The sequence below is a fragment of the Jaculus jaculus genome, chromosome 6, assembly GCF_020740685.1.
Source record: "Jaculus jaculus isolate mJacJac1 chromosome 6, mJacJac1.mat.Y.cur, whole genome shotgun sequence".
Lineage (NCBI taxonomy): Eukaryota > Metazoa > Chordata > Mammalia > Rodentia > Dipodidae > Jaculus > Jaculus jaculus.
This window is the reverse complement of record NC_059107.1, coordinates 30587645-30614541: the sequence shown is the minus strand read 5'-3', so window position 1 is coordinate 30614541 and position 26897 is coordinate 30587645. Positions and strand designations below refer to the sequence as shown.

At 44.6% G+C, this 26897-nt stretch overlaps 2 protein-coding genes across 4 annotated transcripts in view; one reads left to right on the top strand and one right to left on the bottom strand.

Annotated features, from left to right (window-relative positions):
• Sfxn1 (sideroflexin 1) overlaps positions 1-247 on the bottom strand; it is a 50218-nt gene extending 49971 nt beyond the window's left edge. The window contains exon 1 of the mRNA XM_045152638.1: positions 164-247. The gene's annotated coding sequence lies outside the window, so the exon portion shown is untranslated. The remainder of the gene's footprint in view (positions 1-163) is intronic.
• Positions 248-21464: 21217 nt separating this feature from the next.
• The window catches only part of Drd1 (dopamine receptor D1), a 79888-nt gene continuing 74455 nt past the window's right edge, over positions 21465-26897 (top strand). The window contains exons 1-2 of one of the 3 annotated variants that reach the window (XM_045153363.1): positions 21465-21531; positions 22534-25809. In XM_045153363.1, the coding sequence (XP_045009298.1) occupies positions 22998-24323 (1326 nt within the window). In that variant the 5' untranslated portion in view covers positions 21465-21531; positions 22534-22997 and the 3' untranslated portion in view covers positions 24324-25809. Of the gene's footprint in view, positions 21532-21904; positions 25810-26897 lie in introns of those variants that run through there. The other 2 variants (XM_045153362.1, XR_006637788.1) reach the window with 2 other exon arrangements.

Below are 26897 nucleotides of genomic sequence, written 5' to 3'. Positions count from 1 at the left end.
GGGCGCCGGGTCTCAGGAAGCTGAGATAAGGGGGGGATCGGCACAGCCGGGGTCCCCGAGGGGTATTGGGATTCCCAGCCTGAGGCCCGGATCCCTCCCCGCAGCCAGCCCGGGCTCCCCGCGCGCGCCTCCGCCCAGCATCCGCGCGCTTCGCGCCACTCACCGCTGCCCGCGACCGCCGGCGCCGCCCGCAAGTCCCGCTCGCTCTGCAGCTACCGGAAGCGCCGCGGCCCAGCTCGCCTCCGCCCCGGCGCGCGGCCCCGATGCGCGGCCCCGATGCGCGGCCCCCGAAGCGCGCGCTCCCGACGCGCGCTGCCTCTGCTACGCTGGGCGGACCCGCTCGGCTCCGGGTCCAAGCTGGACCCGCGTGCCCGGCGCTTTTGCTTCCAGGCTCCTGGCCTGGCTCCACCGTGAGCTCCCAAGTTCATCCTCGAGGCGCTGTGGGGCTCGGGGCCAATGCCAGTTTCCCATTTTGGTTTCCCTGTGGGAATGAGTAACCACCCCCCCCCCCCCTCCCCCCAACACACACACCATCACCACCATTGCACAACAAGCATTGCTTTATCCCCAGGGCCTTCCAGAGAGGCGGATCCAATCCTTCCCCTCGCTGATTCCTTCAGGCCACTGTTTCTCAAAGTACAGCACTTGGCAATACACACTGCTGCGAGGAAATTTTACTTGGTGCAAGAGCCACAGCCTCGTTTATGACTTTTCAAGAGTCACTGGCTGCTGTGTGCAGAGCTGGCCATCGTGCAGACGCAGACAATAAAAAAGATCTTTTCTGGAGACCACTAAACTTAGCCGCGACAGCGCTGGGGACTTGAACCAGGCTGGTGCAGCTAGCAGAGTATTTGGCATCCTGGATGTATTTTGAAGGCAAGAGAAATGTGATAAATGGCGAATTACAATATGTGCTCAGATAGAAATGTCCCATTTTTAGTAGTAAATATTTATTAGAGAAAGACAAAGAGGTAGACAGGAAGAGGATGGGCATGTCAAGGCCTCCTGCCGCTGCAAAGGAACTCTAGATGCCTGCCCCACTCTCTGCATCTGGTTTTAGCGGGTAATCAAACCCAGGCCATCAGGCTTTGCAAGCAAGTGCCATTAACACCTCAGCCATCTCTTCAGTCCCTCATTTTTAATTTTTTTGTTTATTTTTATTTATTTGAAAGCGACGGACAGAGAGAGAGAGAAAGAGGCAGATAGTGAGAGAATGAGCTTGCCAGGGCCTCGGGCCACTGCAAATGAACTCCAGATGCGTGTGCCTCCTTGTGCATCTGGCTAATGTGGGTCCTGGAGAATCAAGCCTCCAACTGGGGTCCTTAGGCTTCACAGGCAAGGGCTTAACCGCTAAGCCATCTCTCCTGCCCTAGTCCCTCATTTTTAAAGACGTAAATTATCTGCCAAATAAACTGAAGGACTCTCGTAGGGCCCAGAAAAGAAACACAGGGTCTCTTTGAATTCATGACCCATGAACAAACATTGACTTAGGCATCCATAAATCACAGAGAAATAATTCATATCCTGACCCATGAACAACCCCTAACAGCCTTGAAACTTCTGGGGCATTACACCTCAGAAACCATACTCCCCAAATCACTTCCAGGAAAATAGCTTCAATAACCTGCCAGACTCCCAGTCACACCTGCTCCCCTGTGATCAGTACTGTTATAAGCTCCACTTCAGCTCTGGTGAGATGCAGAGAGCTTCTAGCGGGCACAGAGGCCTCTGTCCCTCACGGATTATTGTGTCTGCAATAAACGGCTTCCTTCTGCCACGGTTCAAGTCTGTCGTCTCTCTCTTCAACTTTCCTGACACAAACTAGAGACGTAATGCAATTCTAAACAGAATTTGGACCATATGCTGTGTCTGAGTGTGTGCAGATGCCTCTAACTTGACTGTAAAATGTATATGGGGAAAAAAAAAACGAGCCTGAAATAAACAGTACATGTTTGAAGGGAACAGCAAGATAGAGTGATATATCCCATGGTTACAAAATGTGGTGATATGGCCGGGCATGGTGGTGCACTCGGGAGGCAGAGGTAGGAGGATCACCGTGAGTTCGAGGCCACCCTGAGAATTCCAGGTCAGCCTGAGCTACAGTGAAACCCCACCTCGGGAAAAAAAAAAAAAAAAATGGTGACACAGGATATTCTTGGGTTTCAGGAAAGAGACCTCCAACCCCGAACTCTGAGTTCATGTTTGCATTTAACCAAAGAATTGGACAAACCAAACTGAGAAGGATAATTATTAAATTACTACATTTATTAAGGGAAGTATAGAACTGAGGCAAGGAAACTGAATACACCCGTGTGGTCTGAGAGTCCATGTGGTGGGCCTGGAAGAAACACGAGAAGGGAGTTACAAAGGTAAAAAAAAAAAAAAAAAAGAAAGTACAAAGAGCTTCTGTCATGTGGAGGGCATGAGGGAATAGAGAGCCCCTGTGGAGGGCCAAAATGAGGGGCAGCTCACTCGAACATGGAGGTTCAGGAGTGGGTCAGGCTTGTTCCCTGTCATGCATCTACTTATAACCTTCTTGTGTGTGGGGGTGGGGTGGGGGTTCACCATCCAGCTCAGGCGAGCCAGAGCGAGGGGTGATTGGTCTGGGCTAGGAGCTGGCTCAGGAAGAGGTGAGCCATGACTCCAACCAAGCTCTGGGGGCTGAACTTGAACACCCACAATGTCAGGGTTAGATTTAGGTACTAGGAAAGGGGATCTTGCTTTCAGGAGGGGCTCAGGTTGTTTGTGGGAAAACAGATCTTGGGAATTCCTTTAGGCAAGAGATAAGGAGTCAGATCATCTTTTGATCTGAGGGAAGAATTTAATGCCTTTACTTTCAGAGGCCCAGTCACCCTAACTGCCTAACAAAGCTACCTGGCTCCCTCTTTAATGACATAGGCAGTATGTTTGTTTCAGGGTCAACAAAGAGCTTCCCTTAGCCAAACTGACACTGTGGAGAGAAGGCCACAATGGAGAGGCCAAAATGGGAGCAGGGTCCTCTCAGGGACTTTGCACAACACGGGCCTGATCTTTAGTAACACCCTAAAAAGAAATCCCTTGTGCTTGGGAGGTGGCTTTGCAAGTAAAGAACTTGCCAGGCAAGTGAATTCGTGAGCTCTCAGCTCCCGGTTCAGTGAGTGATTCTCTCTGGAAAAGTAAAGTGACTAGATTAAGAAAGACAGAAACCAGGCATGGTGGTGCTCACCTTTAATCCCAGCACTAGGGAGGCAGAGGTAGGAGGATCGCTGTGAGTTCGAGGCCACCCTGAGAGTACATGGTGAATTCCAGGCCAGCCTGGACCAGAGTGCAACCCTACCTTGAAAAACTATAAAAAAAAAAAAAAAAGGAAGAAAGACACCTGACATTGACTTCTGGTCTCTACATGCAGTGCACACGTGTGTGTATGTGACCTGCACACATGCAAACATTAAGACACACACATAAACACACATACACAGAGACATAAATAAACAGTGCTCCTTTTAGGGGGTGGAGATGGCATGACTGAGTCTGCCAGTCCAATTCACGGCCCCTGGACCATGAAAATGTAGTCTTCCTCCAGTGTCAAACTGAGATGGAATCGGGTTGCTTTGTCAAGCAGTTAGGGTGACTGGGCCCCTGAAAGTAAAAAGCTGAAATGTCCTTGGGTTTTGCTAGAGATCCAAGAGGAAGCTGGCTTCTCCTTATCTGTTGCCTAAAGGAGTTCCCTAGATCTGTTTTTCCACAAACAGCCTGAGCCCCTCCTGAGCGGGAGGTCTTTACTAGAATTTAAAGCTAATCCTGTCTTGGCTCACCTGAGCTGGAAGGTGAAACCTACCGCAGTAAGGTTATCGATAAATAAATGCATGCCAGGGGACAATCCTCCCTCTTGGCTGGCTCCTAAACTTGGAGGTTGTGGTAAGTTTCCCTCATCTTGGCTCAGCTGGGCCCAGTCGAGGGAAGACCCCCTGCCCTTTCCTCCCGCATGGGCTCTCTACCCCCTCCTGCCCCGCACAAGGCAGGAGCTCTCTGCGCTTGCTCTTAATCTAATAAAGTCTCTCTAAACGTTACTCTCCGGTCTATGGGTTTTAGTTCTTTTAATTCATAAGACAAGAATCCAGGGTACTCTAAATTTATTCGTGCATTAGCATATTGGTGTATTGGCAAGGAACCCTAAAATGTCTGTTACAAAACATTGACCAACTGGGGCTGTCCTCATTTGCATGGAGGGAATTAGAGGGTGAGCTTGTAACTGGAAGGGGACCAGTTATAACAACTGCCACAGCCCACTGCCACACACAGCTGATTCCTCTGTGACTGTTTTTTGCCCACTGCACCCTTTCAGTGAAGCCTTACCCACCTCCGCCCCCCACTCTGCCCTAGACACGGCCCCCGCACATGGAGAAATTGGCTATGAACTGGCGTCATAGAGCAGGAAAGGATTAAGTATGAATTCACTAATTCTGTGAACAACTGAATTTCTACCTTTGACAATGCAATTGCAGGGTCTGAGAAGATGGCTCAGCAGTTAAGGGTGCTTGCTTACAGAGCCTACCTGCCAGGGTTTAATTCCCCTATCACCCACACAAGCAGGGCGCAAACGGTGACACAAGTGTCTGGTGTTGGTCTGCAGTGGCCAGAGGCCCTGGTATACCACCCACTCCCCAATCCCCTACACACATAGATACGTACATAAATTGATTGATTAATTAATTAACTGCTGGTGGATTAATGATCCAAATGTGAAAACTAAAACTTCAAGAAGTGTTTCACAGATAGTTTGGATAGTGTTCCTTGTTTTTAGAAGTTCTATGAATGTTTCACTTGCTAAGCCAGACTCAAAGAGATTTTTTTAAAAAAAATTTATTTATTTATTTATTTATTTGAGAGAGACAGACACAGAGAGAAAGACAGATAGAGGGAGAGAGAGAGAATGGGCGAGCCAGGGCTTCCAGCCTCTGCAAACGAACTCCAGACGCGTGCGCCCCCTTGTGCATCTGGCTAACGTGGGACCTGGGGAACCAAGCCTCGAACCGGGGTCCTTAGGCTTCACAGGCAAGCGCTTAACCGCTAAGCCATCTCTCCAGCCCATCAAAGAGATTTTAAAAGGAGAAACAAAAACACACTATAACTAAAAAGGGCCCTTCAAAGAGTTTACGCAAGCCTTTGAGGTAAGTGGCAACAACTCCATGTAAACTTTGCCACAGTCTCCTGTGGGATGTGAGACGCAGCCTAGAGAGGCCTGACCAGTTTGGCTGCAGCGAAAGCATGAAGTGGACAACTGTTAAGTTTTGTATTGCTACAGTAGCCACAGGCCATGACCACAAAATCCCAGGGCACGCAACAAGGAACGTTTATTTTGTTTCTGAGTCTTTGAGTTGCCTGGGTAGTCCTGCTGCACTGAGCTGGCTCTGCAGAGCTCGCTCATGTGTCCCGGGCTGGCTGTGGGCTGTGGACCCTGCAGGTCTCCACTGGGTCCGTTTTGCTGGTTTCACCCTCTCCCATAGTCTTCCCTTGCCCCAGCAGGCTGTCCCGGCCATATTCACAGAACAAAGGAAAAGAATGGAGATCAAGTGCAGAGGCCAAGACTTAAAATGGACACATCTTCACTTTGGCTATATCATTTGATCAAACGAGTACCCAAATTTGCACCTAGTAAGGGGGAAAAGATCCTATTTCAAATGGGTATATTTATTTATTTATTGGTTTTTCGAGGTAGGGTCTCAGTCTAGCCCAGGCTGACCTGGAATTCACTATGGAATTTCAGGATGGCCTTGAACTCACGGCTATCCTCCTACTTCTGCCTCCCGAGTGCTGGGATTAAAGGCATGTGCCACCACACCTGGCTCAAATGGGTATTTTTTAAAAAAAACAATTATTATTGAGAATTTGGATACATGAACATACTATAATTTGATTGCATTTCTGTCCTCTTACCCTATTTTGCCTCCTCCCCCATTCCTATCCTACTGAACACTCTCCTTTTTCCATATGGTCCCTCTGTTTTTTATTATTAATATTTTTATTTATTTATTTTCAAAGAGAGATTGGGAGGGAGAGAGAATGAATATGGGCGTGCACCAGGGTCTTCTGCCCCTGCAAATGAACTCCAGATGCACACACCACTTTGCGCATCTGGCTTTATGTGGATATTGGGGAATTGAACCTATGCTTTCAGGCTTTGAAAGCAAGCGCCTTTAACAGCTGAGCCATTTCTCCAGCACCAGGTCCCTCCATAAATTTTGATGATAGGAGGAACTGCCAGGCAATACTGTGAAGTGAAGAATTGGAGAACCCTCCCTAAATCCTATTGTGCGTGGTCTTTGGCTTTTCAGCATTTGAGTTTTTCTGGGGGCCACACCTCCCTCTCTCCTTCCATTTGACTGGGTCACATTCTCAATCATGGGATTTTATACTCTCAAGCCAGCCTGAGACACAGGGAAATGACCAACACTAGGTCAAACTCCTGTCTCGAATTTGTCTGTAGACACTTGGAAAGAGATGTTAACTCTCCCCTGTTCCTCTGCCATATATCAGCCCTGATTGGTGATGCCAAGATGAGAGGATGAGAGTCAGAAGTGCCATGTTACCCCTTTTGCTTATCTGCAAAAATGAAGTTGAGCAGAAAAGTATGAGAGAGACAGAGATCAAAAGACATGTCTCAAAACCTGGGCCTAGACAGTCCCAAGACTAGATCTATCTCTTGGGGGCGGGCATAATAAATCTGCATCCCCTCCCACTTTTCTTTTTCAAATACTATGAGTATTATTTTACTTTATTTACTTGAGAGAAAGAGTGAGACATTGAGAGAGAATATGGGTATGCCAGGGCCTTCTGCACTGCTAATGAACTCCAGGTGCATGTGCCACTTTGTGCATTTGACTTTATGTGGGCTCTGGGGGATCAAACCCAGGCCTTCAGGCTTTGCAAGCAAGTGCCTTTTAACTGCTGAGCCATCTCTCTAGGCCCTTATGAGTATTTCTTTGAATTAAGTTTCTAACCCGGACTGACTCTGGATTCACAGGGATGGCAGAATTTGAGGAAGAAAAAGAGGAAGAGAAAGGAGGAAGGAATGAGACAAGACATTAAAAAGAAACAATAGGTCTTCCACCACTTTTTGAAAGAAACTAAAAGGTTATCTTGGATGGTTATTGAAACTGAATGTCTGGACATTCTTGCTGGGCTAGCATTGACAAAGGTTATGAAACCTTTGTATTTGAATGTGGACTTTGAACTATGATCCAAGGCAAGGCAGAACCATGCTTAAATCAGTAAAGATAGGGCATATTTCTTTTTTTTATTAATTAGTTTTGTATTCAGTAAATACAGTCAGTTTGGTACCATTATTAGGCTCATCCGTGACTTACTCCCACCCCTTTGCCCCTCCTTGTTGAGGTATATGGGTCATGCATTGTGGAGTTAGAAGATAGGGCACATTTCTGAGTATAGTGAAAGTTTAGTGAGCTGAGCAAAGATCTTGATCAATGCATTATGATATTACATTTTCAGTATAGTGGGAGATCAGAGTGAACAATTATTTACCTTCTTTAAAAAATTATTTATTTATTTGCAAGCAGAAAAAGAGAGAGAATGAATGTGTGTGCCAGGGCCTCTAGCCACTGCAAATGAACTCCAGATGCATGTGCCACTTTGTGCATCTGGCTTTATGTAGGCACTGGGGAACTGAATCCAGGTTGTTAGGCTTTACAGGCAAGCGCCTCAACCACTGAGCCATCTCTCCAGCTCCCTGTTTACCTTTTGAATTAACTTTTTTAAAAATATTATTTATTTATTTGTGAGAGAAGTAGATAAATAGAGAAAGAGAGAAAGAGAGAGAATGGGTCCACCAGGGCCTCTATCCACTGCAAACGAACTCCAGCTGCATGTGCTACCTTGTGCATCTGGCTTACATGGGTACTGGGGAGTCAAACCTGAGTCCTTAGGCTTTGCAGGCAAGTGCCTCAACTGCTAAACCATTTTTCCAGCCCTGAATTAACATTTTAATGAAAATCCTAAACATCCAGATTATATTGCTCAAGTTATTTTTCTTTATGTATTTCTAATATTTTATTGACAAATTTATACATGTATATATTTTCATCACAGTGTCTCACTCTGTGTGTGTGTGTGTGTGTGTGTGTGTGCGCGCGTGTGTGACTGAGTTTAATTAGGGTTGCCTGAATAGGCTTGGGTGGGGCTTTATTCATCAGAGCATATGAGACCTACCACTATCCCTGGTCTTTATTTTTTCCCCCACAGCAATGACTACCATTACAAGTTGTAAATATCTACATTAATAAGATGGGCATGGTGGTGCATGCCTTTAATTCCAGCACTTGGGAGGCAGAGGTAGGAGGATAGCCATGAGTTCAAGACTACCCTGAGACTACATAGTGAATTCCAGGTCAGCCTGGGCTAGAATGAGAGCCTACCTTGAAAAACAAAACCCAAAAACCAAACCAAAACAAAAACAACAACAAAAATATCTACATTTCCTAGGAAATAATGTATATATGTGCACATTAGCAAAGACTTAAAGAAAAAGCCAGGTTTTGTAATCAAACAGGATTAGATGTGAACCTTAGCCCTGCCTCTTATTAATGTGTTATCTCAAGCAAATTTATAAATATTAGTTTCTTCCTATTTAAAACAGGGTGATAGGGCTGGAGAGATCGCTTAGTGGTTAAGGCACTTGCCTGCAAAGACTAAGGACCCATGTTCAACTCTCCAGATCCTCCATAAGCCATACACACAAAGGTGAGGCAAGTGCAAGGTTGCACATGCCTACTAGGTGGCGTAAGCATCTGGAGTTCGATTGCAGTGGATGAGGCCCTGGTTAATTCTCTCTCTGTCTTTCTCACTCTCTCTAAACAATTTTTAAAAATACCAGGATGATAAAACTTGTATCAGAGTTGGTCTGCAGAGGGCACTAACATGATACTATTTCCCTTCCCACTTGGTTGCTCTAGTGTGGTTATCTGGTTTTATTTTTTTGATGTGTTTCATTTTCACAACTATTACCAAGAACATGGCATTTCTCACATTACAGCACATATGATACATTTTTATTCTGTCTTTGACTCATAAACCCCATCATTTGGTGGTTGGCGCTGGTTTGATATCACTTAACCCAGTTAATTAATTTTTTGATTTGCAAATTCATTTAACTTCGTGATTTCTTGCTCTGCAATGGATCTCAGACTCTTAATTAAGTGTTAGATCTGGCTTTTAAAAAAGACATCTGCTGATATAATGATGGTTTGGGTTCAATTATTGAAGTTTTTTCACACTTTTAAGTAGTTAAAAAGCTTCTGGCTTTCTTATAATGCTAATGGGGTCCTTGTCTTAACGAGCCAACATGTTTCACAGAGTTACCTTTGACCTCCTATGCTTGGTACAGTAGTTACTTTCCTAGATGGAACATGAACCATTGCTATGGTGATAGCTTGAGTGCTGAAAGCGTGGTCTTCAGTATGGCTCTGCTGAGGTTGTGGAATCTTTAAGAGGTGGAAGTCTAGTGGGAGGCCATAGGATCATCCTTGGAAAAAATTAATATAGGGCTTAAGAAATCTCAGTTCAGGGCTGGATAGATAGATGACTTAGTATTTAAGGTACTTGCCTGTAAAGCCAAAGGACTCAGGTTCAATTCACCAGGACCCACATAAGCCAGATGCACACAGTGGCACATGCATCTGGAGTTTGTTTGCAGTGGCTGGAGGCCCTGGTGCATCCATTCTCTTTCTCCTCTCTTTCTCTCTCTCAAATAAATAAATAAAAATACAATGCAAATTATTTTTTAAAAGAAATCTCAGTTCATTTCTATAAGAGTGAGTTGCAAAGAAAGGAGCAAGCTTGAATCTCTCTGATTTCCTCTCTTGCCACATGAGCCGTCTCCCTGCATTTTCTCCTACCCTGACACCTTATGCCACATCATGATGCATACAAAGAACTTAATATTTATTAAGATTTTCACCAGAGCCTGGATATTGTACTCTTGAATCTCCAGAACTGTGGCTAAATAAATCTCTTTTGTGTATAAGAACTCAGTGTTAGATATGTTGTAATAACAAAAGAAGATGAATAATACAGCTATCCTTTCTCCATAATACCAAGATGGTCTTTAGAGTCAGAGAGGCCTGTATAGGACTGTTATATTCACTCTTTGATTTTGGACCAATGCCTTCCCCTCTGTGAGGCACCCTTTTTCTTGAGTCAAATGGAAATTGTATCAGGCAGGCTCTCTAAGAGGAACAGAATTGATAGAATGCATAAGTGTTAAAAGGGGATTTATTGGATCAGCTTACAGGATACAGACTGGGCAGTCCAACAATAGCTGTCTGCAGGCTGGACAGTCAGAGAACCTGATAGCTTCCCAGTCCACGAGGCTGGATGCAAGCTGGGTTCCAATGTCCTTGGAGGAGAGGTGAATGGTAAATGCCCACACAGTGAGCAGCAAGGGGAGCCAGGCAAAAAGCACATACCAGCAAGTACCATAGGCAGTCAGACACAAGCAAAGTTCTGCATTCAGCTAGACCTTCCTTATATACAATTTCCCACTGGAAGGGCCACCCACACTGGAGAAAGGACTTCCTGGCTTAGTTACTCTATCCTGGAAGCACCCTCACAGACCCATCCCAGAGGAGTCTCTCATTAGATTCCCAACGGACACCAGAATTTACCATCCCAGAGATTATGTCTACACAATCTTCCTTCCCAGATAGGATGGATGTCGACTACTGTGTCAGGGTCAAAAGTCCCCAGAGCAGTGGAGGTTGGTGGCTTTAATTAGCCGTGATGTGTGCATGTCATCTAGGGACATGCAGGAGGGAAACAATATAGGAGATAAATCAAAACATAAAAATATGAGAAATCTTCATTCTGAAGGCCCTGTACAGATAGCATGACCCTAGAGTGAGGGGCCAGGCACAGGTGATAACACATAATGGACCCACAGAAAATGGCAGCTATAATTTAAATTTTTATTTGTTTGAGAAAAACAGAGAGCCAGGGTTTCCTGCCTCTGCAAATAAACTCCAGATGCATGCACCACATTGTGCATGTGGCTTTATGTGGGTACTAGGGAATCAAACTCAGGCCATCAGGCTTTACAAGCAAGTCTTTTGTTTGTTTGTTTGTTTGGTTTGGTTTGGTTTTAGTTTTTTGAGGTAGAGTCTCACTTTAGCCCAGGCTAACCTGGAATTCACTATGTAGTCTTAGGGTGGCCTCAAACTCATGGCAATCCTCCTTCCTACCTCTGCTTCCTGAGTGCTGGGATTAAAGGCATGCACCACCATTATTTATTTATTTATTTATTTTGAGGTAGGGTTTCACTCTAGCCCAAGCTTACCTGGAATCCACTATGCAGTCTCAAGATGGCTTTGAACTCATGGTAATCTTCCTACCTCTGCCTCACGGCTTGCAAGCAAGTGTTTTTTTGTTTTTTTTTTTAATTTTTTATTTATTTATTTGAGAGCGACAGACACAGAGAGAAAGACAGATAGAGGAAGAGAGAGAGAATGGACGCGCCAGGGCTTCCAGCCTCTGCAAACGAACTCCAGACACGTGCGCCCCCTTGTGCATCTGGCTAACGTGGGACCTGGGGAACCGAGCCTCGAACCGGGGTCCTTAGGCTTCACAGGCAAGCGCTTAAATGCTAAGCCATCTCTCCAGCCCCAAGCAAGTGTTTTTAATCTCTGAGCCAGCCATTTCTTCAGCCCTCAGCTGCTTTTTGTAAAAGGCCATGATTTCAGTTAATGTTTTTTTGGTAAAGCCCACACTGGATGACACACCATCAGACCCTGGATGAGTCAAGCCACAAGTGGACCTAACTGTCAGATAATGAGTAATCCACAGGCTGGACAGAAGAAAGGAGAGTTGGTCCCAGGACGTATAAGAGTATCAGGGAAACCCTGTGGTCTTCAGCAGTAAAGGCTGACAGAAAATGACTCTGGAAGCTGTTGGTACATGTTCTTTTCTTTTCACTGTAAAAATTTACCATGGCTAACCACTTGAAATGCACAGTTTCAGCAGTATGAAGCACATTCACATTGTGGGCCACCATCTATTCTATATAGAGCTCCTCATCTTACATAACAGAAGCTCAGTCAAGCATGGTAGCACACACCTTTAATCTTAGCACTTCAGAAGCTGAGGTAAGAGGATGGCTGTGAGTATGAGGCCAAGCTGGGCCTACAGAGTGAGTTCCAGGTCAGCCTGGGCTAGAGTGAGACCCTGCCTCAAAACAAACAAACAAATAAAAAGATACCCAGAAATTCTGTGCCCACTAAATAACTCAAGGACAATTCAGGGGATGAAGCATAGGGAGTTGCTCAAGGAAAGGAAACTATCCCATAAAACAGAAATGGAAGGAACACTACCACACTCCTTTTATGAAGCCAATGATACCATGATATCAAAATAAGATAGAGAGATGGAAAGAGAGAGAGAGAGGGAGAGAACTATAGATCAAATTATTCTCTGAACATAGAGGCAAAAATTCTCAACAAAATACTTGCAAATAGAATACAGGATCATACCAAAAAGATCATTCACCACAATCAAAGGAGTCTTATTCCAGAGACAAGTGGATGGTACAACCTGCTCAAATCGAGGGGTTGAGGAGATGGCTCAGTGGTTAAAGACGCTTGCTTGTGAAGCCTGTTGGTGTAGGTTCAATTCTCCAGCCACCTATGTAAAGTTGGATGGGTATTCATTTTCAGAAGCAAGAGATCCTGGTGCTCTGACACTGAAATAAATAAATAAATTATTTTGTTTTGGTTTTTCAAGGTAAGGTCTCACTCTGGCCCAGGCTGACCTATGACACTACGTAGTCTCAGGGTGGCCTGGAACTCACTGTGATCCTCTTACCTCTGCCTCCCAAGTGCTGGGATTAAAGGCGTGGGCCACCACGCCTGGCTATAAATAAATACTTTTAAATACTTAAGTCAATAAATGTAATACACCGTATAAATGGGCCCAATGACAAAAATCACACAATCATCTCAATAGTTGTAGAAAAGGAATTTTATTTTATGTTTAAATATTTTATTTCTTTATTTATTTGAGAGAGAGAGAGAAGAAGACACAGAGAGAAAGATAAAATGGGCATGTCAGGGCCTCCAGCCACTGCAAATGAACTCCAGACATGTGCGCCCCCTGTGCATCTGGCTTATGTGGGTCCTGGGGAATTGAACTGGAGTCTTTAGGCTTGGCAGGCAAACGCCTTAACCGCTAAGCCATTTTCCCAGCCCATATAAAAGGTATTTTAAAAAATGTTAATAGGAAAAAAAAAGTCTGTCAGTCTAGAATTCAGATGTGATTGATAGGTTCAGGTTCATATGCCATAGAACGTCAGTGTAGAATTTTATACCTAACAATAATATCCTCCTAAAAATGAGTACAAAGTCTTTTTAGAAATTAAAAAAAAAAAAGACTGTAAGGAGTCTAATATAGTAGAGCTGCCCTGAAGGTCATTCTAATGGTAGAAATATGGCACCAAATGAAAATATGAATCTACATAAAAGAAGAAAGAATATCAAAATAGTACATGGAACATATATGATATTGATTTCATATTATTTAAGTTTCTTCAAAAGCAATGTTTAAACAGACCTGGAATGATATCATTGTGATGTTCTTAAGAATATATGTGGGCTGGAGAGATGGCTTAGCAGTTAAGGTGCTTGCATACAAAGCCTAAGGACTCATGTTTGACTTTCCAGATCCCACATAAGCCAGATGCTTAGTAATACAAGCACCCAAGGTCTCACATGCACACAAGGTGGCGCATGCATTTGGAGTTCCATTGTAGTGACTGGAGACCCTGGCATACCCATTATCTCTCTCTCACATTCTCTCTCTCACTCTCACATTAAAAAAAAGGCAGTCTGTTGGGCTTGCCTCAAAAAAAATGAATACATATCTATATGACATAAATTCTGAAGTGATATTCAAAGTAACAAAGAACAACAGTAAATATAATTATAAAGAAGTAAAATACTTAGCAGGGCATAGTGGTGCACACCTTTCAAGCCCAGCACTGGGAAGGCAGAGGTAGGAGGATCACTGTGAGTTCATGGTCATGCTGAGACTATGTAGTGAATTCCAGGTTAGCCTGGGTTGGCGTGAGACCCTACCCAAAAAACCAACCAAACAGACAAAAAAAGTAAAATAGTATTCATAAAAAACTACTCAAGGGTTGGGGTGTTGCTCAGTGGTAGGGAATTTGCCTAACACGCAAAAGGTCCTAAGTTCAATTCCCAACAACTCACAAACCCAAATCTGAAAACAAAACACAAGCAGGGACTGGGGAGATGTTTTTAAGGGCTTTCTGTGCAAATCTGAGAAACTGAGTTCAAATCCCCAGGACCCACATAAGACCCGGGCACTGGGGAGGTTGAGACGAGGAATCCCTGGGGCTCACTCAATAGCTAGTCTAGCTGAATTCATGAGTTCTAGGCTCAATGAGAGACTCTTTTTTTTTTTTTTTTCGAGGTAGGGTTTCACTCTAGCCCAGGCTGTCCTGGAATTAACTCTGTAGTCTCAGGGTGGCCTTGAACTCATGGCGATCCTCCTACCTCTGCCTCCCGAGTGCTGGGATTAAAGGTGTGTGCCACCACGCCTGGCATCAATGAGAGACTTTGTCTCGAAGAATAAGATGGAGTGTGACTGAACAAGGCACCCAATGCTGACCTTTGACCTTTACATGCATGCATACACACATGCACTTACACCAACACGTGTACCTACACACAGTGCAATCATGTAAACACATATACAACACACACACACACACACACACACATATATAAAAAGAAAACCAAAATGACAACACATTATGCACATTATTATACCTGTCAACCCTACCAAAAGTGAGGTGCATTGATGTTTAGGGGGCTGGTTTTGAATTGTATGATAACCATAGAAAATATGGTACAAAATTTGGAATTTCAGAGACGTTGTATTTACTTTCTGGAAGGAGCATTCTAGTTCTTTAAGGTCAAGCTTTGTTTCTCTTCACTACCACCATAATCAGTCATTTTGGGTGCAAAATAATCTCTAATAATCCTAAGGCTTCCTGCATATAGCAGCCAATGACATTTGACAGTGCAGCTGTCTGACACAGTGCCTTCTGCGCTCATCCACTTTTATAAGGCCCAAATAAAACTTTGTTGAAAGCCATCTTTTTACCCTCAGCCTCCTTACATCGCATTAATCATAAATCTCAGAAAAGCTTAAAAGACACGCCGCTGGGGGAAACAAAAGCACTTTTGTTTTTGGGTCTACGTTTCCAGCATGTTCTAATGCTAATTCATGCCTGCATTCATATTCATGTTCTTAATGTTTGGAGGGGAGATTTTTATAGAACAAAATGGAAGGTTTATTTCACCTTGATTCCAAGCAAGAAATTCACATTTGGTGCATGGTGAAATCCAGAGACTTAAGCTGCCATTGACACTTTCCGCTAGCATTTTGAGGACTAAGTGACTTAAATGTGACAGGAAGGGGTCTCAGGTATCTGATTATAGAAACAGAGAAATAATCCAATGTTCTTGTTTTCCTGTTCCTGAAAAACAACATGATTCTTTTTTTTAAAAAAAAGATTCTATTTTAATTTATTTATTAGAGACAGAGAGAAGAAAAGAGAGAGAAAGAGAGAGAGAGAGAGAGAGAGAGAGAGAGAATGGCATTCCAGGGCCTCTAGCCACTGCAAACGAACTCCAGATGCATGCGCCATCTATCTTACTTGGGACCTGGAGCTCGTTAGGCTTCACAGGCATGTGCCTTAACTGCTAAGCCATCTCTCCAGCCCACAAAATGACCCTTTTATGCATACATTGATTCTTCCTTCTTTCCTTGTTTAGGCAGACTTTCTGCTTGCTGCTGGCTCTCTGGGCTTTTGTTTTGTTTTGTTTTTGATGCTATGCTTAAGAGGAAGTTCTGATATTAAAAATGGAAGGAATTTACTTGCAAACACCATGACAAAGGTGATTCAAAACAGTTGTCTAAGTCCCATTGCTTGTTTAGTTTTTAAAGATGAAACTCCACCCTTTACTTGGAAAGCTATGACAGGTCATATATAATAACAGTGGTCAGACATGGAAATGGTGGGGAGAGAAATCATGCAAAATAAACAAAAACATACTTGTGAAATAAGCTTAGTATTTAAAAATATTTATTTATTTATTTATTTAACAGAGAAAGAGAGAGAGAGAAAGAGGGTGGGAAAGAGAAAAAGAGAGAGAGAGGAATGGGCACATCAGGGCCTCCATCCACTGCAAACAAACTCCAGACTCATGGGTCACCTTATGCATCTGGCTTATGTGGGTCCTAGGAAATTGAACCTGGGTCCTTTGGCTTTGCAGACAAGTGCCTTAACTTCTAAGTCATCCCTCCAGCCCTAAACTCAGTATTTTAATAAAGAAAGGAGAAAGTGATTTGGTTACCTGAACCTGTCAGGTGAATGAGAGAAGAGGAAAAGACAGGTTGGCATGTCTTAGTTTAAGTGATTTATTTGTAAACATGGCCAGCCTATGTTACACAAGCCCCATCCAGCCCATGAATGCAGGGGTTGTGGTTACCTTCTTGTTGCTGGTGCCAAGCACTTAATCAAAAACAGCTGATGGGAGGAAGGTTGTTTATTTTGGCTGACAGTTTAGAGGGGAAGCTCCATGCTGGCAGGGGAAAGAAGACAGAGCAGAGACTGGGCATCACCTTCTTGCCACATCAGGTGGAAAACAGCGGTAGGAGAGGGAGCCAAACACTGGCAAGGGGAAGCTAGCTATAACACCCATAAGCCCACCCCCTAACAACACACCTCTTCCTGCAAGGCTCCTGCTCCCAAATTGCCACCAGCTTTGACCCAAGCATTCAGAACCCATGAGTTTATGGGGGGACAGTAATTCAAACTGTTACAGCAGGTCAAAATAAAATTGTAAATTTAGGACCAGGGAGATGGCTTAGAGGTTAACGTTTGAAGAGCAGAGCTGCCACAAATGTTGCTCAGCCTGCTATTATTATTAGAGATACTAACGATGGATATAGTGGCCCTGAAGAAGCCATTTCTTCTTCAGTGCCATTAAAAGACATGTCTAAATCAGGAGATTTATACAAAACAGTAAAAAAAAAAAATATGTTAAGCCTATTTTCATTGCCCATTGTCAAAATATGCAGCACAACTATTGATTGTGCCCCAGCAAGGGTAGGTAAGATAGAGGGACCTGTAAAATTAATGTAAGACAATACAATTGCTGCCCAAGACTTATGTTTCATGAAATATCATTACATAGCACAAGAAAATTTGTGCACAAAAGCATTAAACATGGATAATTCCATAACAATCATCATCAAGTCTGTGTATTTTTTAAGGGCCAAGAAATTAAATTATGGCCAGTTCTAAGAATTCCTTAAAAGTGTTGGTGCCATCTGTAAAAAGCAGACTCTGTAACCACGAGTGAGAGCAGCATGGATCAGAGGGGATAAACGTAGACATTTAGAAGACTTTTGCATAGGCATATCCTTGGCTTTTTGCCAAAGAACAGTGGGAACTTCCCTCTAGGGTCTATGACTTTCCAAGCCATAGGCTTCTGACTTGCTTTTCAGTACGAGGTGTGAATTTTCTCCCACTGAGCAGACCTCATTAAATCAGAGAGCAGCTGCCGGGCACGGTGGTGCACGCCTTTAATCCCAGCCCTTGGGAGGCAGAGGTAGGAGGACCACTGTGAGTTTGAGGCCATCCTGAGACTACACAGTGAGTTCCAGGTCAGCCTGGGCTAAGGCGAGACCCTACCTCAAAACACAACAAAACAAAAAATTAGAGAGCAGTTGATTACCCCTACTGCCTGTGTGCCACTATTGCACTGGTGAATACATCTTGCCTGGTTGGTTGATCTTGTATATGGATAACTCCACTGAGGAGGGCCCTCAGTGGAATGGTACATGGGAGAGAGGGAACATAATGGTGTAACCTGATGGGAATATGGCCAATATGCAAAATGTCCACACAGTAAAGTTCTCAATTAACAAAAATAAACAAAAAGTGTTAATGCTCAGAGCTGTGGTAGCATCATTTACTTCTGAAAAGTTGCAACCAAATATTGAAAAGATTTTATGATTTGTGACATGGTATGATGTCGTTTATGATACAAAACAAAACTCGTGGGGCTGGGAGATGGCTCCGTGGTTAATGGCACTTGTTTACAAGCCTGCCAGGCCAAGTTTGATTCCCCAGCATCCACACAAAGATGGACACAAAGTGGCACATGCATCTGTAATCCCCAATGGTTCTGCCAACGGAGGGCAGAACCAGGAGGAGCTGCTTGCAGTCCATCTAGAAACCACAAGGGAAACCCTGTCTCAAGAAACGTGGAAGGACAAGCGCTGCAAGGATGTCGTCAGCCCTCCCATGTGCCTCCTGGCGCCCATTGCCTGTACATGTATACGTCGCACACACACGCACATTTAATGAATGTTTTATCTCATTTGTTTATTTGACAGAGAGCACGATAGAGAGAATCAGTGTGCCAGGGCTTCTAGCCACTGCAAATGAACTCTAGACGTATGGGCCCCCATGTGTGTCTGACTTACGTGGGTCTTGGGGAACTGAAACTGGGTCCTTAAGCTTTGTAGGTAAATAAGTGTCTTAACCATTAAGCCATCTCCCCAGACCGCCTCCCCGCAACATTGTAAAAGAGCAAACTTGTGTCACTGCTTTATGATGGAAACAAGCTTTCAGATTTTGCCTTTTTAGTGGACTTCACTGCTCATTTAAATCAGTCATATGTGTATCTTTTAGGAGAAAACCAGTTAATTAATATGTTTCAATTCATCATACTATTTCATTTGAAGCTGAAATTATAGCAACTTCAAGTTAAGGCAAACAATTTATGCATTTTGACTTATTGGCTAAACACAGCTTTATGAACAGTAAATGTGTGTGTGTGTGTGTGTGTGTGTGTGTGTGTGTGTGTGTGTGTTTGTGGCCTTGCTTTCAATGTGGTTATAAGACTTTGAAAACATTTCAGTATTTCTGGGAAATGGTCAATATATTGAAATATTTGCAACTCCATTTCCAGTAGACCTAAACTGCTGCCTGCTAATTTCCAAATGAAATGCATGGAGCTGCCACCTGACATTCAACTTGGGAAAAATTTGACTAAGCCTCTTAGACTCATAGGTCCTGGTTTCCCAGAGGCAAGTATCCCTCACTTCACCATTATGTGTTATTCATGTCATCACTTTGTAGCAGCGCCACATTTGTGAGTGATTACTTCCAAGAAAGAAACACAGGTGGTAGCTATCACAAATATGATAGGCTTTAAAAAAATGTTTATTTGTTTTGGGTTACAAGGTAGGGTCTCACTCTAGCCCAGCCTGGCCTGGAATCCACTATGTAGTCTCAGGGTGTAAACATTTATTTTTATGTACTTATTTATTTGAGATAGATAGATAGATAGATAGAGAATGAGAATGGGTGTGTCGGGGCCTCCTGTTGCTGCAAATGAACTCCAGATGCATACACCACTTTGTGCATCTGGCTTTACATGAGTACTAGGGAATCGAACCTGGGCTATACAGGTTTGTAAGCTAGCACATTTAACCATCTTTCCAGCCAAAATTATAGTTTTGTGAGTTTTTCTTTTGCTTATCAGCTTTTCTTGGTGCTTGGATATTTAATGTGCACCCCAAGATAGTTCTTTGTCCAATGTGGTCCAGAGAAAGCAAAAGATCCGCAGCCCTGATACACAAAAGCATCCCAAGACATCCTATGTGCTTCAAAGCAGCATATTTCTCCTATCTTATTTATTTCAGATAATTGCAGTCAACACATTTCAGGACCAAATGGGCAGAATGTAAGGAGTTATACATTTTCAGGCTCACATGAATGCCCTGAACTAGAAAAATTCTTCCATTTGTGTTTACTAGTAAAAATGAAGAGAGAGAGAGAAAAAAAAAAAAAAAACAACAAAGATGGAAAAAAAAATTCCAAGAAGCTCTTAGGATGATTGCCATGGGAACAACAGTGTGGAAGTACTACACATTGCACGTGGCTTAGGGCTGTGAAGGAATGTGGGTTTGGGGATTTGTGTACCTTGTGTCTGTGGGATCTACTGTGTGACAGCCAGATTGCTGTGGGAGGGCAGAGCTGAGTACAGTCAGAGGAGTGTCAATCATAGGGTCATTGCACATAAAACAAAATGTAATTTGTACTAGCTAATTAGAATTGTTATTTTAGTTCAAAGTTGTTGTTTTTCTTTCTGGTCTCCAACTCACTCCCGTCCTGTTACCCCAGCCTCTTGAGTGCTGGGATTGTAGGCATGTGCTCTGCTTTCAGCTAGATTCAAGTTTGTTTTTTTTTTTTCCCAGAGAAAATGTTAATCTCAAATGTGTGTGATTCTCATGCAGATAAGACTCTTTTTCTTTTCTTTCTTTCTTCCTTCCTTCCCTCCCTCCCTCCCTCTCTCTCTCTTTCTTTCTTTCTTTCTTTCTTTTTGATCCCTTCAGGATTCCTGCCGGTGGTGGGTGACTGAGTCCAGATTTGAGGCAACTACCATCTCACTTAATACAATAATCCTAATAATACAATAATTCTATGAATTTAATCCAGTAATCCCAATAATCCTGTCATACCAACAGGTACAAATGTCCAGGCAGTGCAACCTGCATGCTCCATGTTTATTCTTGTCCCACGTTTGCAGACACAGAAAGACACCCTCATGGAGCGAGTTCTGAAAGCCTGACTTGTAGATCACCACTTCACCACCTTGGCCCTGCCACCAGCGGCCGGGAATACACTCTGTCAGGTCTTCCTGTCTCCCTTTGTGGCCTTTCCTGTACTGATGTGGCAAAGTGGGCAGTCTACTCCCCACCCTCATTAGTTGTGTTAAGTTTGAACTGGCCTGGCCCCACATCCTTCCAGGCATTATTGTCTACACCTGTAATATGCAGCTGAGCAGTCCTGCAAGGAAGGATTATTGCAAGGGGTTCATCACAAGGCTTGTGTCTGGGGAACATAGAATGTTGAGAATAAATGCCATGTCTCTGTTTGCTTGGAGAGGAAACTTGCATGTTACCCATCTGCTGTCCCAGCCCTTGACATGCATGCACTGGGAACACAGGAGGAATTCTAGCTTCAACCAGCAAGAGGACCTTCGCATCCACGTACGTTTTCGGGGGTATTTCAAGCAAAGTAGCCCTTAGTGAGCAAGACTGTGTCTCTTCTTCCCCGGGTTCCGACAGTCCTGGGCCAGGAAGTGTCTGGCGAGGCTTTGAGCCCTGGCGGAAGGATGCCAGGGTTGATGCTGGACAGACTGGTACCTGCCTGCGCACAGCCTGGATGCAGGAAGCCACAGGCGCCGGCAGAGGGCGCGCGAGGCTCACGAAGCGCGTGGCGCTCAGTATGTGATGCTTGCGGGACGCTGGGCACACGGCTGCAGCCGGGTCTGACCGCCGGGCCCCAGCAGCGCTGGTCACCAGTGGGGAAGTGCGAACTGAGCGCCCCTTGGACGCAGCGGCCTTGGGCCAGAGGAGGACGGCGCAGCATCCCTGAGAACTGTGAGCACGGGTGTCCTGGAGGCGCATCCTTAGCCTAGTTTGGGAACACTTGGCCACAGCGCAGTGGGTCGGGGTCCAGTTGCCGTGTGGGGGAGTGGGGATGGGTCTCCTCCTGACCCAAGGCTTTGGAGCGAACTTAGGGTAGACTCCGAGAGGCACCGGATGTCTGGCCGAAGTTTGGCTTACTTGCGCACTAGGATCTGCTTTTCAGGCTCTGCCTGATTCGGGGAGAGGGTTCAGGGGTGGGCGAGGGGCAAGGTGAGCAATCGAAGTGTCCCCCACCCCTCCGCCCATCGCGGGAACCACGTGTGACTGCATCGCAGCCTGTCAAGCTCAGCCCGCCCTCAGGGCAGGGGAGGGGACTTGGAGGCGGGGTGGGCTGTGTGCCCCGCCGGGAACTCAGCGGGGCCCGTGCCCGCGGCGGTGCCAGCTCTGCGCTCTCCGCTCCGGGTTCCCGAGAGACAGTGGGCAGTGCTGGCGAGGGGCTCTGATCCTGCTCAGAGGAGCGAAGGCCGACCGAGGGCGCCCAGGCACGGAAGAGGGTTGGTCTTCAGCAGAAAAGAAATAAAACCTGCCCAAGTGACTTGATCCTGGGGTGCCTTTTCTTAAGAACGCCACCAGAGCGCGGGAGCCCCTTTCTAAGGTCCTGCCCGGTTTCTACAATCTCTGGCCGGTGGAGGTAGCGGTGTGGGTCTGCTCCTTTGGGGGCCTGGTCTGGGATTCCCTTTCCAAACCTGTCCCAGACATATTCATCGCAGCCTGCTGGACTCAGTGGCGCACTGCCTGGGCGTCGTGGAGCCTAGGAGCCAGGGGACATCCACTTTCAGAGCTCCAGGGGTTTTAAGAGAGGCCATCTCCAGGCAAGGTAGGTGGCCTTAACGGCCTTGCCCAGCACATGATTGGATTGGATCTGACATGACTAAATAGGCGATCAGCTCAAGACTCTGTGGATGACCCTGTTTTTTATTTTTATTTTTATTTATTTATATGTATATATTTTAGGGCGTTTGGAGAGCTGCCTTATAACCAGGGAGTTGGAGGACTGAGGCATTATTTTCAGCTGTGTCTCAGAAGCAGAGAACTCCTTGGTACCACCCAAGACAGGCAATGGCTCAGAAATGTGACTGCAGTTAACAAGGCAGAGGCCCCGAGACTCTAGAATAATGAGGTAGAATGTACTTTAAATGCCAGTGCTTTGCTTGAGGCATCCTAGGGGACATCTGGCACCTGTGACGGGGAGAAAGCAAGCAAGAAGACAGCTGTGGAAAGCAAGAGGATCCCATGACCAGCATGACTGGGCTTGCCACAGGGAAGCTCTTGATGGCTCGCTGGTGGCCTTGGCCTGGGGCAGCAAGAGGAGCTGTTCAAGAGGCTAGGCGGTGAGTGAGGACCCCGGGGGAAGTCTAGCCAACCCTTCACCCTGCTTGGGAACTTGCCAGAACCCTGGTGTACTTTCCTTCTGGAAGATGGCCCTGAACACTTCCACCATGGATGGGGCTGGGTTGGTGGTGGAGAGGGACTTCTCCTTCCGGATGCTCACGGCCTGCTTCCTGTCGCTGCTCATTCTGACCACTCTCCTGGGGAACACTCTGGTCTGTGCTGCTGTCATCAGGTTCCGACACCTGCGGTCCAAGGTGACCAACTTCTTTGTCATCTCCTTAGCTGTGTCAGATCTTTTGGTAGCTGTCTTGGTCATGCCCTGGAAAGCTGTGGCAGAAATTGCTGGCTTCTGGCCCTTTGGGTCTTTCTGTAACATCTGGGTCGCCTTTGACATCATGTGCTCCACCGCGTCCATCCTCAACCTCTGTGTGATCAGCGTGGACAGGTATTGGGCAATCTCCAGCCCTTTCCAGTATGAGAGGAAGATGACCCCCAAGACAGCCTTCATTCTGATCAGCATAGCGTGGACATTGTCTGTTCTCATCTCCTTCATCCCCGTACAGCTCAGCTGGCATAAGGCAAAACCCACAGAGCTCTTTGATGGCAATGTCACTTTCCTGGAAGAGACGGAGGACAACTGTGACACCAGGTTGAGCAGGACATATGCCATTTCATCCTCTCTCATCAGTTTTTACATCCCGGTGGCCATCATGATCGTCACCTACACCAGTATCTACAGGATCGCCCAGAAACAGATCCGGCGCATCTCAGCCTTGGAGAGGGCAGCCGTCCACGCCAAGAATTGCCAGGGCAATGGAAACCCCGTGGAATGCTCTCAGTCAGAGAGTTCCTTCAAGATGTCCTTCAAAAGAGAAACGAAAGTGCTGAAGACTCTGTCGGTGATCATGGGGGTGTTCGTGTGCTGCTGGCTCCCGTTCTTCATCTCAAACTGCATGGTACCTTTCTGTGGGCCCGAGGAGACCCAGCAGTTCTGCATTGATTCCATAACCTTTGATGTGTTTGTGTGGTTTGGCTGGGCGAATTCCTCCTTAAACCCCATCATTTATGCTTTCAATGCTGATTTTCAGAAGGCATTTTCAACCCTCTTAGGGTGCTACAGACTTTGCCCTACTGCTAATAATGCCATAGAGACCGTCAGCATCAACAACAACGGGGCTGTGGTATTTTCCAGCCACCATGAGCCACGGGGCTCCATCTCCAAGGACAGCAATTTGGTTTACCTGATCCCTCATGCTGTGGGCTCAGAGGATATGAAAAAGGAGGAGGCAGGTGGAGTAGCCAAACCACCGGAGAAGCTGTCCCCTGCCCTGTCGGTCATCTTGGACTATGACACTGATGTCTCTCTGGAGAAGATACAGCCCATCACATACAACGGGCAGCACCCAACTTGAACTGCTGGCAGAATCCAGCCACGGAGGCTTCCTTAGGGCTTGCCGTTAAGAACCAGGTTCGGTGAGACTGTGAGATGTCATGAGATCCTTTCTGCTGCTTTTGGACAACTACGTGGTATAGTTTCACATGCACATCCAGTGTGTTTTCTGTGTTATCCATAGTCAAACAGGGGCACGTGGAGAGCCACAGGGGATATGCCTTTGGCTCCAAAATCATTTTTGAAACTCATTATCTTAGGACTTAAAAAAAATAGGGCAAAGATCCTACAGTGAACATCTTCACTTGAAGGAGGTGAGAGGGTTGAGTTTGCTGTATACAAACAGGTGCTCAAACTGCCCCAGGCAGTTTTCAGGTTGTAAAGGTAGGTGCATGCCTTTATAAACTATTTCTAAGAACATAACTGAGCCTTACGGTTGGAGTGGGGAGTTTTCTTTTCCCTTTCTTTCTTTCTTTTTTGCATTTGACAGATGCTTGTTGATAATGCTTTTATTTATTTATTTATTGTATCATATGGATATTTTAAATTTATCATAGTAAAACTATATTTATCATATTTAATAAGACAAACTAATGTATTGGAGACTGTCCATTGATTTAGCACTTTATGAGCCAATGAAACAAACACACGTGAGATTCTAAGTGGTCACCACGAATAACCTTTAGAACACAGCAAAGACTGATGGGAAGTGAAACTGTGACCAGTTCTCAGCAAACACTGACAGCTGAACACAAGGTGAGAACTGCCAAATGCTGCGAGTGCTTTTCCTTTTTCTTTTTCCACTAGAGAGATTTGGAAACACTGAAAAAAAAAATCATAGCTACTATTTGTGTCCTAAATGACCAAGGCTTTCCCCAGGAGAATTTGCAGTCTTGTAAATATCTTATAGAAAAGCCAGCTTTTATATAATACGCCTTTACATGTCTGTTTTTGGTGGCAAGCAAAGCATATATAACACCTTGTAAAATAATTGTAAAATAATTGACCCCCCTCTGTCATTTTTCAGTTCATGCCTCAAATAACTTTCTGAAACAAATAAAATGACTGTCTTATGACTGTCTTGGATGGACAAGTGCAGGACAGTGAGTTTTTTTTTTTTTTTTTGGTAAGCTTATGGTTCACAACAACTCCATGGGTAGGCACAACTCAAACCCTGTATTTCCATCTCCTCTGGTCAAACCAAATGCACTCAAGGGGGCTATATCTGAATTTACTACCTGTGGTTTATTTTTTCTTTTAAAGAAAGGTCTTTAAATGTTAATGGTGCACTAATGAATACTGTCTCCTTGCCTTCACTTACAACACTTCTGTTGGCAGAAGGAGAAGACTCTATTCTCCTGTGTGTGCCAAGCACTCCAAAACTATCAGCAGCTCTGTTCACAAATTCAACTTTTGTTTTCCCCCCTCTGTGCTTGGGAATCTTGTATCCATGTTAGACCCTGGACTGCAAAAAGTACCATCAGCTTCCCTTATGTGGGCACAGTAACTCATGGGGGGGGGCATTTGAATAGTTTTTTTTTTTTAAATTTCAAGGTATTCTTAATGAGCAATTGACTTGACATGTAGTTGAAATTGGTGAAATCTTCTGAGAAAGTATCTCCTGTACCAGGTCTGTGCTATTTGTGTGTTATGAATGTTTCCTCAGTTTTGCTCCCTGTATGCTCTGTTACATACAATAAAATTATTTTGTGAATTCAAATCAATCCCAAATGAACTGTTCTGCTTTTGTTAAACCTATATTAAAAGGTAAAACATAATTTCAGGTTGAAAACTAAGAAAAAAAGACCACTTTCCAAACACAGGTACTTTTAAAAAATGGAAACTTCTACTGTGTACACCATGAGTTGTCTCTGAATATTTAAGTACAAAATATTTCCTTTCATTTTCCGTCTTAAATGTTTTTTTTTAAGGAGGCTTTTGTTCATTGGAAGAATTGCACTTGGCTTTCTTTCTATTTCAGATTTCAAAACTTGCTAAATTTTTATTATTTTTCTTTCAAAGAGCCTGTTTTAAATAAAGTAAAAATTTTCAGCAAAGATGGTGGCTAGCTATTGGGTTGTGGCTTCATAGTTAATAATAACTACTATATACAGAGTATTCATTTTAAAAGTCAAGTATAACTGAGATTTTTTTTTCTGGAGAGAGTATGTGGGTTATGATGATGAGATTATCAAAATGCCTAACAAGGTACATCCTTAGATCCTGCTAATGCTTCTTACTTACCATGTCAGGCTCCCCCACTTCTCCCCCCTCCCCACCACTTATCCCAAGGAAGGAGATGGGTTCCCCAGCTGGTGATGCAGAAGTTAAGGGTTAAGTTTCCAACTTGGACCATCACACAGCAGATGATGTCTTTTTAAGTTCCCTATTTGCGTTCCCCAGGCTTTGGCATATAATGAACTTACCTAGAGTGAATACCACAAAAAAAGGAAAAAACCAAAACAAAACATGGTACCTTTTCCTTATACTTCATAACTTTCTGGGTCTCTTAATCTTGGAAGTTTAATTTCACTTTCAAATCAGAACTTTAACACCATGAGCTATGATGCAATTGGCTAATCAATGAAGCAGGTCA